The sequence below is a fragment of the Hyla sarda genome, chromosome 12, assembly GCF_029499605.1.
Source record: "Hyla sarda isolate aHylSar1 chromosome 12, aHylSar1.hap1, whole genome shotgun sequence".
Taxonomy (NCBI): domain Eukaryota; kingdom Metazoa; phylum Chordata; class Amphibia; order Anura; family Hylidae; genus Hyla; species Hyla sarda.
Window position 1 is genome coordinate 37502604 of NC_079200.1, and position 17740 is coordinate 37520343.

A 17740-nucleotide genomic window follows, 5' to 3' on the forward strand; every position below is an offset into this window, starting at 1 on the left:
ACATTATTAATTTAACCTAAAAATCCACTGTGAAACGGCAAAAAAAATATAATTGTGCAACAAAATTGAAGAAAAAATACCATTTTGTATCTTTTGGGGAATTCCGTTTCTACGCAGTGCATTTTTCGGTAAAAATGACACCTTTTCTTCTGTAGGTCCATGCAGTTAAAATGATACCCTACTTATATAGGTTTGATTTTGTCGTACTTCTGGAAAAATCATAACTACATGCAGGAAAATGTATACGTTTAAAAATGTCCTTTTCTGACCCCTATAACGTTTTTATTTTTCCGCATATAGTGATGTTTGAGGGCTCATTTTTTATCAGAACCATTTTTGTTTTGATCAGACTTTTTGATTGCTTTTTGTAAATTTTTTAATGGTATAAAAAGTGACCAAAAATACACTATTTTGGATTTTTTTTAACGTGTACACCATTGACCGTGCGGTTTAATCAATGATATGTTTTTATAGTTCGGAAATTTCTGCACGCGGCGATACCACATATGTTTATATTTATTTTTATTTACATAGTTTTTTTTAATGGAAAAAGGGTGGTGATTCTGACTTTTTTAAGGGAAGGGGTTAAATCACATTTATTAACACTTTTTTTTTGCAATGTTATAGCTCCCATAGGGGACCATAGCATTGCACACACTGATTTCCTACACTGATCACTGCCATGCATTAACATGGCATTGATCAGTGTTATCGCCGCTCGACTGCTCCTGCCTGGATATCAGGCACAGAGCAGTCATTCGGCGATCGGACATGCAGGAGGCAGGTAGGAATCCTCCTGGTGTCCTGCAAGCTGTTCAAGACTGAGCTGCCAGGATGCTTTCGGTTTCACTTCAGACACGCGGTCAACTTTGATCGCTGCGTCTGAAGGGTTAATACTGGGCATCACCGCAATCGGTGATGTCCGGTATTAGCCGCGTGACCCGGACGCTGATGGCCACCGTTACCGACATGATATGACGCGAGGTCACCGCGTGACCCCCTCATTATATCACGGGAGCTGGTGCAGGACGTAAATATACTTCCTGCGTCGTTAAGGAGTTAAATAGAACAGGACCCAAGACTGACCCCTGTGGTTCCCCACTAGTAACAGTCACCCAATCAGAATAAGTACCATTAATAACCACCCTCTGTTTCCTATCACTGAGCCAGTTTCCCACTTACACATTTTCCCCCAGTCCAAGCATTCTCATTTTATGCACCAACCATTTATATGGCACTGTATCAAATGCTTTGAAAAAATCCAGATATACGACATACAGCGATTATCCCAGGTTCAATCTGGATTTTTTTTTTATCGCTATATATTTCTACCCATAATGACTCCACATTATCGTTTCCCTCCCATATATCCTACAGCACTGCGGCCTTCAGACTCGATTTCACATAAAGACAAACTCCTCCCCCTTTCCGTTTTGTCTGATCCTTCCTGAATAGACTATAACCCGTTGACCGCCCAGTCACAGCTATCGTCCAACCAAGTCTCTGTTATACCCACTATGTCATAATTCTCCTCAGACATCAACTACTCCAGTTCATCAGTTTTATTGGACAGACTTCTGGCATTAGTCAACATGCAATTCAATGGTGTATGTTTCTTCCTATGAAGCCTATCCCTATTAACTATTCTAACCCCTCCCTCCGCTCCACCCTCAGGTGCATTAATAAGTCCGCCCTCTCCATCTGCATTATCTTCCCCCTCTATAATGTAGGTTCCCTCCTCCCCCAGTCCCTAGTTTAAACACTCCTCCACCCTTCTGGCCAACTTCTCCCCAAGCACAGCTGCCCCCTGACCCTGCGGTAGAGCCGGTATCCGACAGCGAAGTCTGCCCAGTTCTCCGTGAACTCAAACCCCTCCTTCCTACACCAGCTTCTGAGCCAATTGTTTACTTCGCTAATCTCCCACTGCCTCTGTAATGCCACAGGGGTAATGCAATGGCACATGGGGTGGTAAAGGGGGTGAAGAAATGGCACAGGGAGTGATAAAGTGGTACTGGGGATTAGCAGCCACATTTGTAATGCTGAAACTGGAATTTAAAATATTATATATAGGCAACATAGGATGCACAACTTGATGCATGCAATTGGCAGTATGGCCAGTAGTATGTATGTCTAAAAAGATCACCAAGTTCGGAATGCGCTACTCTGAGCAATAGTCATACAGTTACGGGGAACAAACATTATAGCCATACATTACTATCATACCAGGGGTGCACTTACCCTTTAGCTAAGTTAAAAATTCAAACAGCCCCCCCATATACCTTTATGGGGCAGACTGCCAATGTGCCAATGGAGAAAATATTCAAATCCGCAAATGATTTCCTGCAAGTGAATAGAACTTAAATTCTACTTACATGCTCTGGAAAACGTTCCCTACAAGGGCCCTTTTATATTATTGGTCATAAGGGCAGCGATCAACCTGATTAGCCAATAATGAGCTTTTGCTTGTTCGTTGGTTGACCGGGTTGTTTTTGTTTAAAAATCCTCGCCCATTGGCCGCACATGAATCTGTGTAATGCTGACTGCAGCAAAGAGATGGACAAGCGTTTCAGCGACTATCCTTCCGTACACATGCGGCTTGGTAATGGTGTGGTGGCCCAGTACAGGAGTTGCACCCCTGTACTCTTGCTTTCCTGTCCGGCAGACTCTATTGCAGTGTCCCCTGAGTCCTCCCTTAAATGGGCACTATCAGATACAAAAACTTTTGATATGTTGTAAAGCAAAGGTTGTAAACCAATAGGTTTTGCAATTGCTTTCATTCGAAAATTTTCAGTATTTCAAAATGAAAAATGCAGTCTAACAACTGCCCCCTGCCTGCTTGGACACATACTAGTCCTGCTGTGTCCATGAGTCATCACCTATGTCATGGACACACTTCCTTGATTGACAGCTGTGAGCACAGGGATCACATCTGGAGGAAAAATCCTCCCACTGTCAGCTTGTGTCCGGCTACTGTCAGTGAGGACGAGCTGGGAGTTGTAGTTTTGCTAATGCTAGGGGAGATGTGAGCAGACAGCATACTGAGGGAGGGGGCGGAGACCTGCACAGTGAGGCCACGCCCCCTCCCTTTGAGAGGAATTCACACTAGTGAGCTAAATTAAAAGTGTAATAAAAAAATAAATAAAGGCGCTAGACACATAAAAATTAGATGTACATTGTCAGGATTAGGTACTAAGTGATATATAAAAAATAAATGTTGTTGTTGGATCTGGCGGGTACGCTTTAAGCTGAGTAGTGTAAAAGGTTAATAAGCGCCTATGTAATCTAATGTAATGCATATATGATGTTATGTACCTTTGAATGTTGTTACTAAGTGTTGTAACGAAGGAAGGTAGCAGTGATCATGTGACTTATAGGGTGACCTATAGGACCCCTCCAGAGTCTCCCCCATATAAACCCTGGGAGGTGCTTGGTCACTCTCTTTGAGTTCTGTTCTGTGCTGAGTGCAGTGAAGTCAAGTCCTGAGAGAGTGTCTGGTGTCCTGAGGAGACCCAAGGCCCAGTCATGCAGCCACGCCTCCACTAAACAAGTGCCCCACATGTGAACATCAAAACCTGGTGAGCTACACAAGGGGTGAAGTCTAGTCAGTCCTAGTCAAGTCAGTCAAGATCAGTCTATCTAAATTCAGCGTGGGTCTGCAGCAATTAATCCAAGTCCACTACAAGTCTCAGTAGCCCTAAAGTCTCTCAAGTCACTGGTCACTTCCTTGGGCCTAACTGAGCTGTAAAAGACTATTCCATCTGTCTGCCTTAGTAAAGCAGCCGTTGTTTCGTAACTTGGCGTCTGAGTCATTATTTGCCCCGTGCTTAGCCCAGGATCTAGCGGCCATACCTTCGGGTAATGTAGAGGTAAAACCACGCCCTGGCGTCACAAATACAAGGGGTTAATTCCTTCTGCCCCCCTGCTTCACATTTACAGATGGGCTTGGCACATATAATACAATTTTGCTGCAGATCTGGTAAACTCTACAACCGTATTACACTTAATTCATAATTCAATATTTACAAACCTAGGAGGCCAATGGACTGCAGATGACAAGCACCAATCTCAGCAATCGGCGCTTGTTTGCTGAGCCTTACCAAGGTCTGATCAATCGTATGGCCCATTAATGTCATCACATCACCTGTTTATACAGGGGGATGTGAGACCGGCTATGATCATTTAAATAGCCGCACAAAAGATCCTATCAGTCATTTGTCGTCCCATAACACTGCACAAAGTGAGAGAGTGTGTGGTTCACTGGGAATGTATCACACATAATAGGCTTAGATACACCAGCAGCACACATGAAAGGCTAAAATGTACTAGTTTCAAATATGTTAGTCTTACATAAAGTTGTTTTATGCAGAATGGCTTAGATACACTAGTATCATCCCATATAGCATAAGGTACATAAGTATAACACAAGACAGACTTGGATTCATTAGTATCACATGTGATAAGCTTAGATACACTAAAATCACACAGGATGGCATATCACACATGATAACTGTATCAAGTGCGATATCTTCAGATGCATCAGTATCACACTGGATGACAATCCAACATCCCCCCCCACACCCACACCCACACCCACCCACACACACACACACACACACACACCCACACACACACACACACACACACACACACACACACACAGCAGTCATGCGACCCCACACTCTAGGTTTGAGGACATGCAGGTCATGTGACTCATCTGCCAGGTCCTTCAGTCCTCTCCTGCACACTCATTGTACATGGTGGTTATATGGTGGTTTATGCAGCAAGCAATTTGTTGCAAAAACCACTACGTTTCTACAGGACTGTAGGCTACTGGAGGCTAAATTGCCACCCATTGCAATCCTAGCTGAGCGCCGCCTGAGGCGAGAACCTGTTGCAGATTTTAGCTTTATGGTCTATTCACACATTCAGTATTCTGTGCAGATTTGATGCGCAGGATTTTCTGCTACAGATTTCAATGTAAGCTGAATGACTGAATACAGCCTGAAATCCTGCGCATCAAATCTGCACAGAATACTGTACGTGTGAATGGACCCTTAAGCAGGAACATCGGCCCTCAGACATTGTAGAAGAATGCCCTAGTTTTACTCATCACCAGCATGGAGCAATGTTTCCCTACCTGTGAGTCTCCAGCTGTTGCAAAACTACAACTCCCAGCATGTCAGGTCAGCCGAAGTTGTAGTTTTGCAAAAGTTGGAAAACCACAAGCTGGGGAACACTGGCATGGACGATACATGAGTAAGGCCATGTTCACATGTCCCGAATTTCCGTGTGGAATTCCGCCAAAGATTCCGGAGCAGCAGAATCCCATTGTATTCAATGGGACTCTGCTGCACTGTGCACACGGCCGTAATTCCGTCTCCGTGTTCCCAAAAAGAATGAACCTGCACGCGAGGCCAGTGAGCCAATGTGTGCAGCCCCGGCGTTCACAGCGCTCACTCTCGCCTGTCTGATTGACAGGCAGGGAGCGAGCGCAGGCTGACTGAATTCGGACCGTTTGCCTGGCCGGGATCGGACCGAATTCAGCAGTGACATCGCAGCAGGCTGCAGCCAGCCACTAGGAGGGAGACCCCTATTGGCCAGATTTCAAATAATTGATGTATATTAGAGATATGTTGTAGTACATAAGTACTACAACATATACTACAACATATAAAGTACTAAAACATATTAAAAAAAAAGTTCATGACAGTGCCCATTTAACATTAAAAAAAAACTTAATTTAAACAATAGATCATTTTCCTTTAAAATGTAACTTCAGGTATAAAATGAAAACATATGGGGGAGATTTATCAAACTGTGTGAGAGAAAAAGTGAAGTGATTTTCACATAGCAGCCAATCACAGCTCAGCTTTCACTTTACCAGAGCTCCTTAGCTGCGCTGTGATTGGTTGCTATGGAAAAATCTCTCCACTTTTTCTCTCACACATTTTGATAAATTTGGGCCATAGTCTAAACCTAATAACAAAAATAAATAAGTACCATTGCTGTAGACCCTAGATGGTACGATAACACCCATGTCACACCATTCCTGGAGGATGAATAGTTTGAATGAGGTCGTTTAGGAAACAGGTATATATTTCGGAACTGCTGACGAGGATCACTTATCCAAATCTACATCTGATGTGGAGCTCTCAGATATAGTGGTACTGGCAATGAAGAGACAGCTTTACTAAAAGGAAGAGAGTACTTGCAGAAATAGAGTGCCCACCTGAAAATATAGGATTAGAGAGACAGTTGGCAGAACTTGGCTTGTAAGAACTGGATAAAGCTTAAGATCCTTTTCCATACCAAGTATATTGGTTTTAAAGGGAGATTACTGTATACTTTACTCTGTCTCCTTGGTGTCCCACACAATAAAGGAGGGGGTATGTAGATCTCCCCAATAGGTAGGAAGGTTGTTCCAGTCGGTACATATGCCCCCTCAGTATGTTGTTTTGTAGTTTCCCCTATTTGGTAGTGTGGTAGCGGGGTGTGATGAGGGCAGATGTTGTTACCCTAGGGGCAGATGGCATTAACCCCTTGTATCCGTGGCACCAGGGCGTAGTTTAGTCTATAACCACCCGAAGGTATACCGCTGGATCCGGGGGCAATAAAGACTCTGACGCCAAGTTACAGACAACGGTAGCTTTACTGAGGGTAGACAGTTGGTAAAATATATATAGTTCAGCCAGGGCAGAGACCTTAAGGTGCTTGCTGGGACTTGTAGTAGGACTGGACAATTGAATGCAGACCACGCTGACTTGACAGATGACAGGGACTGACTTGACTCATAAAGCTGTGACTTTATCTTACTTGACTTGATGGTGGCTGCAGGACTGGACTTTGAGGTCCCCAACACTCTGGACACACACACTAGACAAGACTGCACTGGACCTCAGCAGAAGAGCAGAGCTCAAAGAGAGAGAAGCTCCACCCAGGGCTTATATGGGGGAGACTAGCAGGGAGGCCATAGGTCACTCTTGGGATCCCAGGGTCACTGGTACCTCCGGGGTAACAATCACATGACATAACTCTTAAAGATACAACACATTTTATAATACAATACACTGCAGAACATATGTACAGGGGGAAACAGGTGCAAGGGGCCCTGGGAACACTGAAGGAGGCTGCCTGACAGGACAGCAAGGCTACGGGGCAACATCGCCCGTACTGGGCTACCACAGTATTATCTAGACTGTTGAGACCCAATTAGCTCCTAGCAGGCTATAACTACCCCTCCCCCTTATTACAATAATTAATTAAATAATAACTGACACAACAACAATTCAACTTTTTATGGGTGGGGATCGGCCACAGCTTTATTTATAAAATTACTTATATAAATAACAATTTAACTGTAACAAAGACACCGATTGGCTTCTTGCCAACCCGAGAGGTGCTGCCACACCGTCCTGTGTGGAGGTCTACCCCGGGTTGACCCCGCTTTCACCGTCTTCTTACCGCCAAGCTGTGACTTACAATAAACAGAGATACAAAAAGGGAGGGAGGGAGGGCAAAACTCCGGGTCCTGGGCAGATTGAGGGGGGAAGGGAGGCACCACAGCTATAAATACCCAGGGGAGGGCCCCTGAAAGCCCGGGAAACTATTAAACCCCTGATTGGTGCACTCCTTTCCTCCCACCCATGGGACATACCACTATAGTTACCAACAAGTTTTTACAGACGGGGGAGGGGGCTAAAAACCTTGCCTGTATATTTCTTAACCCCTTAACTGCTCACCGGTCAGGGGGCAAGCTAGTTATGCACAGCTTGCCCCTCCAGACTGTTGAGACCCAATTAGCTCCTAGCAGGCTATAACTACCCCTCCCCCTTATTACAATAATTAATTAAATAATAACTGACACAACAACAATTCAACTTTTTATGGGTGGGGATCGGCCACAGCTTTATTTATAAAATTACTTATATAAATAACAATTTAACTGTAACAAAGACACCGATTGGCTTCTTGCCAACCCGAGAGGTGCTGCCACACCGTCCTGTGTGGAGGTCTACCCCGGGTTGACCCCGCTTTCACCGTCTTCTTACCGCCACGGAGGAGACCAGTTAGCCCTACACTGGGCTCCGACCCCCACCCAAGAGATACTGGATAGCCAACACCTGGGGCCACCTCAGCCCCCCGGCACACCCAAAACATTTCCTCTCCAGGAAATTCGCCCAACACATTTCCTCTCCAGGAAATCTGCCCAACACATTTCCTCTCCAGGAAATTCGCTCAACACATTTCCTCTCCAGGAAAAACTGCCCAACACATTTCCTCTCCAGGAAAAACTGCCCAACACATTTCCTCTCCAGGAAAACCGAGGTACCTGCCGCCAGGACCTATTTCTTATATAAATTTGTATCATTCTTTTTATTTATTAATCTTTTTTTTTTTTTTTTTTAATAACTCTTGTGCGAACACATCTCCCAGACTCACCCATACATCGAAGAGAGCCGCAGCACTCGCACCACCTTGCGGAAAAAAGCTCGCAAAACATAACACATATGGGAAACATCAAACTGGGCGAAAATAGCAACGCAACATGCAGATCGCCAGCGCCCCACGCGCTGCGCTACCCACTCAGGAAACCAAGCCACCTCCGCCGGCCCCGATACAAAAGAGGGCGAGTCTCCAACTCACAACACCCCATCCTATCAAAGAAAAGCAAAACCCAAAACAGACAAAAAACTCGAAACTGAATAATCGGGGGCGTGGAGCAAAAAAGAAAAAAAAAAAGGGGGGGGGGGCGCCCCACAGCCACCCCGTCAAGCAATAGGACGACAACCCGAAAAAACAGTCATTCGCTGACCCCCATGCAGCACAAGCTGCGCTACCTGGATCGCCGAAGCAGTCTCAGACAAAAAAGGGGGCCTTTAATTTTTATAATTTAAAAAAAAAATTTTTTTTTTTTAATACTGTGTCGCAAATTGCACAAAATAGGCACCCAAAAAACAGACACCCCAGTCCCAGATGAGGAGAAAGGAAGTGCCCCATCCACATAGCCCCGAAAAAAGCCAGTGCAAACCTTGGATGAGCAAAACGACGCAAAAGCGACAACCAAAAATCCGACCCGCAGCTGCCACCAAGTGACCCAAAACTGATAGGAAAAACCGGTCGCCGACAGCAAGGCCACCCACTCGCGGGCCCAGCCCCTAGGTACGCACCAACATCCCACCAACCGCAAAGTAGAAAAGAAAAAATTACCCCCCGCCATGCGCCAACCGCACCCCACTGGGTCGCAGCACAGTGGGAAAGCCACCCACCTGTTTTCTCCTTTTTTTTTTAATAGAAGGTCATTCACACGAACAGGTGAATATCCCGGCATCATGTACTAAGAATGTTATTTGGATGCACAGAGAACACAGCCCAAATCTCGAACCTCCTTGGAGAGGTGACACAGCAGTCAACTACCGTCATGAAAACGAAATAGGAATAAACATTAGAGCCCGGAAGGTTACTACAAAGGGCATTCCAGGTACGAAAAACAAATCCCCTATCCACAGACACATTTGGAACCTCCGGGACCCACCTCCACTGTAGACATCCCGGCCACCACACCACCAACCACTCGCAAACGCCTTACCGTGAGTGTGACCAAGTCGCAGGAGCCACCAAAGCGGACCAAGAAATACACACCAAACTCCACGATGACCCACGGGCCAGCCACACAGGCAAACCTTCCGACTCCGCTCAAGGGAGCAACCTCCGGAACCACTGCCAGAGAAAAACGAGACAAAGCGTCAACACCCAATACCGACCCCAGGGAGTACAGCCCCAAAATAAATAGTAACTCCAAACAGCGAAGCACTAGGCACAACAAGCCGAACACAAGAAGAAATCCGCAAAAGTAATATCAGTGACAACTCCCCGAATGTCAGACCGACAACACGCCACGATCACTCAAAGCACCCCAGAAAAGAAGAAAAGTAACACCAAATTAGAGCGCTACCAAGCGCAGGGGCCAAGCCAACCCACACAGTATCGTTACAAGTCCAGAACATGAGCTGCCGAAGCAAGCACCCAAAGTCCCACAACCAATACCAAGGCAAAAGCGCTAACAAAACCCAAGCATGGCAGAAACCCACTGACTACCAAGACCCAGGGCAAAACCACCCAGCAGCACCACTGGGAAACCAAACCACACCAACAACCAACCAAACCGGCCACATCCGGAAACAGAGCGAGCTTCCCGTGAGCTGCAACGGGGGACAGAAAGTAGGCCTGTCCACTGCACGACACATGAAAAAACCCCAACCAGCCGAAACGTCAGCCCTTAGTGCACCCGGGGCACATATGCGGGGGCACAGATACCACACACCCTCGGCGGCCAGAGACAACCTGGAGGAAAAAACTCCGCCCGGAACCATATTCCACGTGGAACAATCAGGAAACCAGCAAGGACCGTAACCAGGGCACCTAGCGAGCCCCGAAGAAACCAAAACAGAGAAAAACGCAATCACACCCTGACCACAGGAAAGCAGCAGACCAACGCCAACGCGGCATGCGGAACCCATGCTAATCTACTCAGTATTGTTCCAATTTTAACATATGTACTGCCGAAGCGAGCACCAAATATGGAACGCTTCACAATTTGCATGTCAGCCTTGCAACAACAAACCACACCCCCACAAGCGCAGAGCACAGGAGAATCACCCTCCGGAATACCACCACGAACAGAAAAACTCACAAGGCAAGGCAAACAGAGACTCAAGCGAACCTACCCACCGAACACATCAGCTAAAGCACCCAAAACGACATACAGAAGTCCCATGCCTACCAGAGATTGGGGAAAATACGGAGAGATAAACCAAACAAAAGGGGGAGAAAACCAAAAGAAACAAAACCGTAACTGGGCGGCAACCACCGAATCAGGAAAAGGAACAAGCCGCAGGAGCCAAGTCTGCCAAACCCGGCCACCCAGAGCGTAAGGCCAAAAGAGCACTCACCGCAGAAAACATTTATTTTTTTTATTTTTTTACTTTTTTATGATACCCTACCAAAGCACCCTGAAATAGAGGAGGAAAGGAGGATTAGAACTCTGGTCTCCCACACAATACACATTCAACTGATGGCTGCTCAGACCACTGACCTACAGCCAGAACCCAAGAAGAGACGTACTCAACTCCCAACCAGAGATCAAACTCAACATACACACAGAAACAAAAGGACGAACACTGCACAGAACGCAGCCATAAGCACACTAACCGGGGAAGGGGCCAAGCCCCGCATCAGAAAACCCACCAATTCCAGAAGATGGAGAACCCAACAGCTGGAAGAACCACTTCACCACCGCCGCAGGCGTGGGACAAGGCAAGTCGGAGACCGCCGGGTCGCGGGCACTCCGCCACCACACTCTCTACCCCTCCACGGGGGGCATTGGAGATGCAGGAGGAAGAAGGGGGGGGGGAGATCTGGGAACACGGGGAAGAGGTGATGGGGGGGGGGGGCAGACGCAGTGGGCAGGGGGTGTGGTAAGGGGAGAGGTGCCAGCGTGGGCGGAGTGAGAAGCTGTGTAAATGAGAGGGGACGATAGGAGAGCTCAAATAGTTTGCGCCGTAATCCGAAAGAGCCCGCAGTACCCTTGCCCTTTTCTCGGATTGTTTTTTTTTTTTTTTTTTTTTTGTGAACGCCGTTTATTAATACATACAGTAGAAAAATTGACCGAATATGCTAAACAGAAATGTCATATGTGTATTAAATTACCAATATTATTTATTATGTATATCACGTGTATAATGAAATTTAATATTTATTTATTTATTTTAATTTAAAATTATTTTATTTGAATTATTCATTTATTTATATTTGCGTGCACGCCATAGACGGAACACTTCAAACGACGACATATTGTTATACCCCAGACATGCACGCATGAGGAGATACCACATACATGCATGTCTGCAACACACATATTTTTTTATTTTTTTATTTATTTATTTATTTCTAGTTATACCTATATATACATACATACACTTTTATTTATATATTTATCGATTTTAATTTTTTTTTTCATTTATTTACATATATATATATATATATATATATATATAATTTTTTTTTTTTTGTATTTATTTATTTATTTATTTATTGGATGGGGAAAAGGGGGCAAACCAAACTTTTATTGTTGAAGGGTTAAATGACCTTTATTGACTTAATTCTTTTTTTTTTTTGCAATGTTATAGCTCCATAGGAGCCATAACCTTGCACACACTGCTCCTAACACTGATCACTTGCCATGTATTAACATGGCAATGATCGGTGCCATCAACGATTGATTAAGCCTGAATTTCAGGCTTGGAGCAATCAATCAACGAGCGGACGCGCAGGAGGCAGGTAAGTGACCCTCCTGCTGCGTCCCAGCTGATCGGGACAAGGCGATTAGATCGCGATTGTCCCGGTCAGCCCGACTGAGCAGCCGGGATGCTTGAAAGTACATCTTCAGACGCGGCAATGAACTTAGATCGTCGCGTCTAAAGATGTAATGCCGGACATCTGCCTGATCGGCGATGTCCGGCATAGCATAGATCCTGGTTGCTAAGAGCAACCGGGACCCCACAGATATAATGTGCGCTCACCTTGTGAGCGCGCATTATCTCTGAAGGAGCGCAAATGGATGTTAATAAGCGTCCATTTGCACATAGGGAGTTAAAACAGCAGCAGCCCCCCAGGGGCCGCTGCCTCCAGAGCCAGGGGGGGGAACAGGGGGGGGGGGGGAAGAGACGGAGGGGACCGCAAAGAGGAAAAAGAGACGGAGGGGGACAGGGGGGGGACAAGGAAAACAGCAGAGCATGCTCATAAGGAGCATGCCCATAGGGAGGGATACAGGCACAGGCAGGGGAGAGGGCTTTGGCCACGGGCAGGGAAGAGGGCAAAAGGAACGGGCGGGACAGGGCTCACAGGGGCCATAGTGGGTAGGAGAGCGGGACTGTGAGAGGTCCGCCAGCCTCCCAAACCCGCCTCGGGTGCAACAGGAGGGGAGGCCAGCTCAGCCATAAGGGAGCATGCCAGCCCTCACCCTCCTGCTCCATCCAGGCCACAAATAAAAGGAAGACACATACCAACCAGCAGTCAAAACTCCGGGTCCTGGGCAGATTGAGGGGGGAAGGGAGGCACCACAGCTATAAATACCCAGGGGAGGGCCCCTGAAAGCCCGGGAAACTATTAAACCCCTGATTGGTGCACTCCTTTCCCCCCACCCATGGGACATACCACTATAGTTACCAACAAGTTTTTACAGACGGGGGAGGGGGCTAAAAACCTTGCCTGTATATTTCTTAACCCCTTAACTGCTCACCAGTCAGGGGGCAAGCTAGTAATGCACAGCTTGCCCCTCCAGTTTTCTCAGTATGTAGGACTCCAGTAGATACAGAAGTTTCCACAGTTTATAGGTCCACAGTAAATAGTTTCCCCTGCATATAGGCCTTAGTGGGTAGTTTTCCAGTTTTCCTCTGTAGATGAGCCCCATAGGTAGTTTTACCTACCCCCCCCCCCCCCTCCCCCCCAATAAAAAAAAAAAAATTGGCTGCCCCACAATCACTAGTGCTCTTCTACCTTTATGGGTGGAGGCAGCTTTTTGCCTGCAGAGACTAGAGGTTTTGGAGATACAAAGCATTTGGTAAGCACACCTGTAGGAAGAGGAACATCATCCTACACTTGTGCATGCGAAAGAGTCTCTCCAAGGTATCTAGTGGCTGCAGGCATTAAAGGGTTACTCTGCCCCTAGACATCTTATCCCCCTCCCTGCTGCACATGGCGTTCGTTTAGAGCGTCGGGTACAGTGCCAGAGGCTCGTAGCATCACGGCCACACCCCCTCAAGTCTATGGGAGGGGGCATGGCCATGACATCATGAGCCTCTGGCGCTGCACCCGACACTCTAAACGACACAACTAAACTGTGGTGTTACAAGCCTCTGCCCCACAGCTCCAGTCAACCGGCAAGGTGCGAAGTTCACTCCGTGCACCAGATGTCTGGGATACTGCAGCCGAGATCGCGGGGGTCCCCAGCGGCGGGACCCCACGACCAGACATATTGCCACCTATCCTTTGGATAGGGGATAAGATGTCTAGGGGCGGAGTACACCTTTAAGCTAACTCTGACCTAGAGGATGAACACCACTTTTAAATGCAAGTGCGTAAAGTGCTTACAGTTAAAAGTGTCGCAGGCACAAGTAATCCACCATACAGCTAACTCAAGGGGCAGTTAAAACTGTTAAACTGCCCCCTTGTGTACACCTCTGTACATACATATATCTGCCATTACATTTAATGATTAATCAATATATTTGATAAAATGAAAGTGTACAGAATTTTAAACCAAAAAATTAAATGGGTATTGGACGGAGATACCTCACTAGCTTGTGTTTTATTTGCTGGTGCCAGATACACCATACACACTTTGTTTTTTGTTTCTGCAGGCCGCTGTTTATCTGTATGTTGATCGTGTTCTCAGTCCTGTGCCTTTGTGGAATCTGTAATAATGTTTGTCGATTCCGAACTCGGTCTACACCTCCATCACCACGGGAGACACCTCTCATAAATATGGGTGCACCACCACCATACGAAGAGGTAAGTCACAGAGGGTTTCCAGGATTTAAAAAAACATGACTGCTTTCTTAAAAAAAATCCACAGGTTGTCTCTGGTATTGCAGCTCAGCCCTGTTTACTTCAGTGAATGTAACCTTCAACCCATGGACAGGAGTGGTGTCATTTTTGTGAAGACTCAATTAAAGGGGTACTCCAGTACTTTATAACCTATCCTCATTCCACAGGAGGGGGTTCAGGGTGGTCGGACCCCCACAGTTACCACAACAGTGCCCTTGCTCTCCCCTGCATGGAGTGGTGGGGTCTGCTTGTGCTCCATGCACTGTCTATAGGAGCATCAGAGATAAATAAGTATATCCCTGGCTGTTTCTCTTTCCAAGTCCACTCTCTAATCTGGAGTCCACGTCACAGCTCACCTGGGGAGACCTCCCTAGTCAGTGCGCCACTGAGTGGCTCTGCTGGGTTACTGCAGTATTGCTGCCATTCACTTTAGTAACCCAGCAGAGCCACTACACAATGTAGAGAGCATTGTTCCAGCATTGTTCTCTTTGTATGTGAGTAGATAGTCCATCAATAAAAAGTAATGGAAAGGAAAACTCTGCCCCAACATTGTCCCATATAAATGATCCATCACCTGATCAATATGATTCATATACTCTTCTTAATGTATGTACGAAATGTCTCAGCACTAAATCTTTTTTTTTTTTTTTCATATCTATAGGTTACCGCCAAGCCATTCCTTTACCCTCCCACAACCTCTAGTCCACCATCCTACAGCAGTGTGATGCTAAACATCCCAGAACCCACAACTCCTGCTCTGGGGGTTCACAGCTGATGATAAAGATGGTGGAATCCTAGTAATGTTTACTCACAGAAGTCACACAGATCAGTAGGAGGGATGTGTGGAGCTACGACATGGAGGACGGCGGAACGAAGGCGGAATAGAAGAAGACCGTCATGAAGGAACCCAGAGAGTGACATAGTCTAGTACTAGTAACGAGAAGAATATTGAAGGTTATATGGAAAATTAGGAATAGATATAGGGGAGATTATATGGAGTAATAGGAGGAGATATAGGAGAGGTAATATGGAGTAATAGGAGGAGATATAGGGGAGATTATATGGAATAATAGGAGGAGATATAGGGGAGGTTATATGGAGTAATAGGAGGAGATATAGGAGAGGTTATATGGAATAATAGGAGTATATAGGAGAGGTTATATGGAGTAATAGGAGGAGATATAGGGGAGATTATATGGAGTAATAGGAGGAGATATAGGGGAGGTTATATGGAGTAATAGGAGGAGATATAGGAGAGGTTATATGGAGTAATAGGAGGAGATATAGGAGAGGTTATATGGAGTAATAGGAGGAGATATAGGGGAGGTTATATGGAGTAATAGGAGGAGATATAGGGGAGGTTATATGGAGTAATAGGAGGAGATATAGGGGAGGTTATATGGAGTAATAGGAGGAGAAATAGGGGAGGTTATATGGAGTAATAGGAGGAGGTATAGGGGAGGTTATATGGAGTAATAGGAGGAGATATAGGAGAGGTTATATGGAGTAATAGGAGGAGATATAGGGGAGGTTATATGGAGTAATAGGAGGAGATATAGGGGAGGTTATATGGAGTAATAGGAGTAGATATAGAGAAGGTTATATGGTGTAATAGGAGGAGATATAGGGGAGGTTATATGGAGTAATAGGAGGAGATATAGAGGAGGTTATATGGAGTAATAGGAGGAGATATAGGGGAGGTAATATGGAGTATTAGGAGGAGATATAGGGGAGGTTATATGGAGTAATAGGAGGAGATATAGAGGAGGTTATATGGAGTAATAGGAGGAGATATAGGGGAGGTTATATGGAGTAATAGGAGGAGATATAGGAGAGGTTATATGGAGTAATGGGAGAAGATATAGAGGAGGTTATATGGAGTAATAGGAGGAGATATAGGAGAGGTTATATGGAGTAATAGGAGGAGGTATAGAGGAGGTTATATGGTGTAATAGGAGGAGATATAGGGAGGTTATATGGAGTAATAGGAGGAGATATAGGGGAGGTAATATGGAGTATTAGGAGGAGATATAGAGGAGGTTATATGGAGTTATAGGAGGAGATATAGAGGAGGTTATATGGAGTAATAGGAGGAGATATAGGGGAGGTAATATGGAGTATTAGGAGGAGATATAGAGGAGGTTATATGGAGTAATAGGAGGAGATATAGGAGAGGTTATATGGAGTAATAGGAGGAGATATAGGAGAGGTTATATGGAGTAATAGGAGGAGATATAGGGGAGGTTATATGGAGTAATAGGAGGAGATATAGGAGAGGTTATATGGAGTAATAGGAGGAGATATAGAGGAGGTTATATGGAGTAATAGGAGGAGATATAGGAGAGGTTATATGGAGTAATAGGAGGAGATATAGGGGAGGTTATATGGAGTAATAGGAGGAGATATAGGAGAGGTTATATGCAGTAATAGGAGGAGATATAGGAGAAGTTATATGGAGTAATAGGAGGAGATATAGAGGAGGTTATATGGAGTAATAGGAGGAGATATAGGAGAGGTTATATGGAGTAATAGGAGGAGATATAGGGGAGGTTATATGGAGTAATAGGAGGAGATATAGGAGAGGTTATATGGAGTAATAGGAGGAGATATAGGGGAGGTAATATGGAGTATTAGGAGGAGATATAGAGGAGGTTATATGGAGTAATAGGAGGAGATATAGGAGAGGTTATATGGAGTAATAGAGGAGATATAGGGGAGGTTATATGGAGTAATAGGAGGAGATATAGGAGAGGTTATATGGAGTAATAGGAGGAGATATAGGGTAGATTATATGGAGTAATAGGAGGAGATATAGGGAGGTTATATGGAGTAATAGGAGGAGATATAGGGGAGGTAATATGGAGTATTAGGAGGAGATATAGAGGAGGTTATATGGAGTAATAGGAGGAGTTATAGGGAGGTTATATGGAGTAATAGGAGGAGATATAGGGGAGGTTATATGGAGTAATAGGAGGAGATATAGTGGAGGTTATATGGAGTAATAGGAGGAGATATAGGGGGGTTATATGGAGTAATAGGAGGAGTTATAGGGAGGTTATATGGAGTAATAGGAGGAGATATAGGAGAGGTTATATGGAGTAATAGGAGGAGATATAGGGGAGGTTATATGGAGTAA

The 17740-nt window shown here is 45.4% G+C and overlaps 1 protein-coding gene across 1 annotated transcript in view; it reads left to right on the forward strand.

The window, feature by feature from the left end:
- TMEM92 (transmembrane protein 92) overlaps nt 1–15916 on the forward strand; it is a 39852-nt gene extending 23936 nt beyond the window's left edge. Inside the window, exons 4-5 of the mRNA XM_056549322.1 lie at nt 14418–14568; nt 15266–15916. Of these exons, the coding sequence (XP_056405297.1) occupies nt 14418–14568; nt 15266–15379 (265 nt within the window). The 3' untranslated portion in view covers nt 15380–15916. The remainder of the gene's footprint in view (nt 1–14417; nt 14569–15265) is intronic.
- The last annotated feature ends 1824 nt before the right edge of the window (nt 15917–17740 follow it).